This window comes from Emiliania huxleyi (assembly GCF_000372725.1).
Source record: "Emiliania huxleyi CCMP1516 unplaced genomic scaffold EMIHUscaffold_538, whole genome shotgun sequence".
Taxonomy (NCBI): domain Eukaryota; phylum Haptophyta; order Isochrysidales; family Noelaerhabdaceae; genus Emiliania; species Emiliania huxleyi.
In genome coordinates this window covers 1-2,362 of record NW_005197958.1, presented here as the reverse complement: position 1 = coordinate 2,362, position 2,362 = coordinate 1, and the positions used below count along the sequence as shown (strand labels likewise).

Genomic DNA, 2,362 nt, shown 5'->3' with positions numbered 1-2,362 from the left:
GCTCGTTCGGCGCACACCGCCAAAAAGAACTTTACGTGCGGACCACCCCCAAAAGCGCAAAGGATGGGCGACGGCTACTCGAGTAGCGCATCACACCCCTCTCCTTAAAATCCCTGTGTGGTGGGGGGGTGCCTTCCTCCCATCCCTCCCTGGGGTTGTGGGTTTTCTTTCTATCTTTCGCGTGGGAAAACTGTCTTCCTCTCCCCATCCCTCGTTACTCGTTTGGGTGTGTGTATGTTCTCTCTCTTCCCCGTGAGAAGCCCCGCGCATACTCGTACGACAACAACGTGTGTCTCACACATCCATATGTAGAAAAGAATTGTTTCGCGCGAGAAATTCCTCAACGGACAACGCACAACGCTCAACACTTTCACTTTTGTGTACACAACACACACACACACACACACACACACACACACACACACACACACACACACAAGAAATCTCTCTCTCTCCCCCTCACACACACACACACACACACACACACACACACACACACACACAAAACAAGATCACACACACACACACACACACACACACACACACACACACACACACACACACACACACGCACACACACACACACACACACACACACACACACACACACACACACACTCGCACTGAGGGACGCGTCTCTTGTCGCAAGCCGTTCTACCCAAGTGGGGTAGGTTTAGCAGTGCCCACTCTCCGCCTTTCGCACGCTCCACCTGCCAGCACCAGCAGGGGGGATTGCAATACTTCCCTGGGAAGCTGGCCTCCATCAGAGCCTGTCAGAAGCACGTCAGGCAGCAGCCGAGGCTGCCATCGTCTCCACAGTGACCGTCCACGCAGAAGTTGGCGCCCTCGAGCGCGCGGGCGCTTTCCACCCGACCGTCGCGGGCCACGCCCCGGATTCCCTTGATGGCAGAGTATGGGTCGGGAGCGACGTGGCCGCATGAGTGCGGGGCGCCGAGGCACCTGCCGTGCTCACCCGAGCCCTCTTTACGGCAGACGCCGCACTCGCAGCTCGTGCCGCAGAGGCCAACCTCCGTGCAGGCCTTGACAGGCGAGGAGAAATTTGCGAGGTACGGACACAAGCCCGCCGTGACCGCCCACTCGCAGAGCTGGTTTGCAGGCGCGGGCAGCGACGTGCATCCGTCCTTTGCCCACTCGCATCCGTTCTTGATGACCTCCTTGACAGCGATCTCGCACGCCATACAGTAAGTGTTGTTCGTGGGCGGGGGCGCGGCGAGGAGCGCCAGCGCAACTTGCATCTCTGACGCCTCCCCTCCCTATCTCTGGACGGCGCGGCGCGTCGGATGGATGTGAGATGAAAGAAATACGCGGCCGTCTATGTATCTTTGTGCCGGAGGCATTAAAATCCCTGTGTGGTGGCGGCGTGCCGTCCTCCCCTCCCTCCGTTTTGTGTTTTTTTCTTTTCTTTCTTTCTGTAGGAGACTGCGTTGTTTGCGTTGCAAAGAAAGAAAGAAAGCAAACAGACACCCCCAAGGGAGGGGTGGGAGGACGGCACGTTGTTTGCGTTGCGCCTTCAGATAATACATACGTGGCTCTTTTTCTCCGCGGCAGGGCGGCCCCGTATCCCTCGGGCCTTGCGCATGCGCGCATCATTCACCCCTCGTCCCCTCCTCTGTCCTCTCTCTCTCTCTCTCTCTCTCTCTCTCTCTCTCCCTCCCTCCCTCCCTCCCTCCCTCCCTCCCTCCCTCCCTCCCTCCCTCCCTCTCCCTCCCTCCTCCCTCCCTCCCTCCCTCCCTCCCTCCCTCCCTCCCTCCCTCCCTCCCTCCCTCCCGCTCTCTCTCCCGCTCTCTCCCTCGCCCACACACCCACACCACTCCCACTGGAATCATATTACACTGATTATAAAACAGATCGAACTTTAGTCTGCCGTCCTCAGCATACTCCCCAACGCGTTGTCGAAGACCGACAAACAAACCTCCCAGCAGGGCAATGCCGACAGAAGCCGCCAGTGCCAGCGCGGTGGCATTGGCAATCGACACTATGTTCGCCGTCGACTCGCACAGTGAGAATGGTCACGACGCCGCCAGCCCCGGGTCCGATGGCTTGGACGACGAAGGCCAGCGCGCTAGAGGCGAGGACGGCAGCGAGAGTGCTGCGGTGATGGTGGACGCTGACGGAGCGGACGCTCCAGTGGTGGTGGGCGGTACTGTCGCCGTCGGCATCGCGATCGAGCCCCCCCGCGACGAGGGCCACCTGTCTGCAGCGGATCGGCCTGTGAGCTACAATTCAGTGCAAGCCGCTAGGAGGCTTCAGAGCGGCGCGACGCGCGGGTCGGCAAAGTGCCTTCTCTGCTTCAGCCTTCTGCTCGTGCCGACGCTTCCGGGCGTCATGGGCATTGTCTCCA

General features: G+C 59.9%; 1 protein-coding gene across 1 annotated transcript; it reads right to left on the bottom strand.

Moving 5' to 3' along the window:
• Positions 1–773: 773 nt before the first annotated feature.
• EMIHUDRAFT_246926 (hypothetical protein) lies at positions 774–1,256 on the bottom strand (the record flags this gene model as incomplete). Its single annotated transcript, XM_005765712.1, has 1 exon — positions 774–1,256. One exon carries the CDS (start codon positions 1,254–1,256, stop codon positions 774–776), a length of 483 nt encoding a protein of 160 aa, XP_005765769.1.
• Between the last annotated feature and the right edge of the window lie 1,106 nt (positions 1,257–2,362).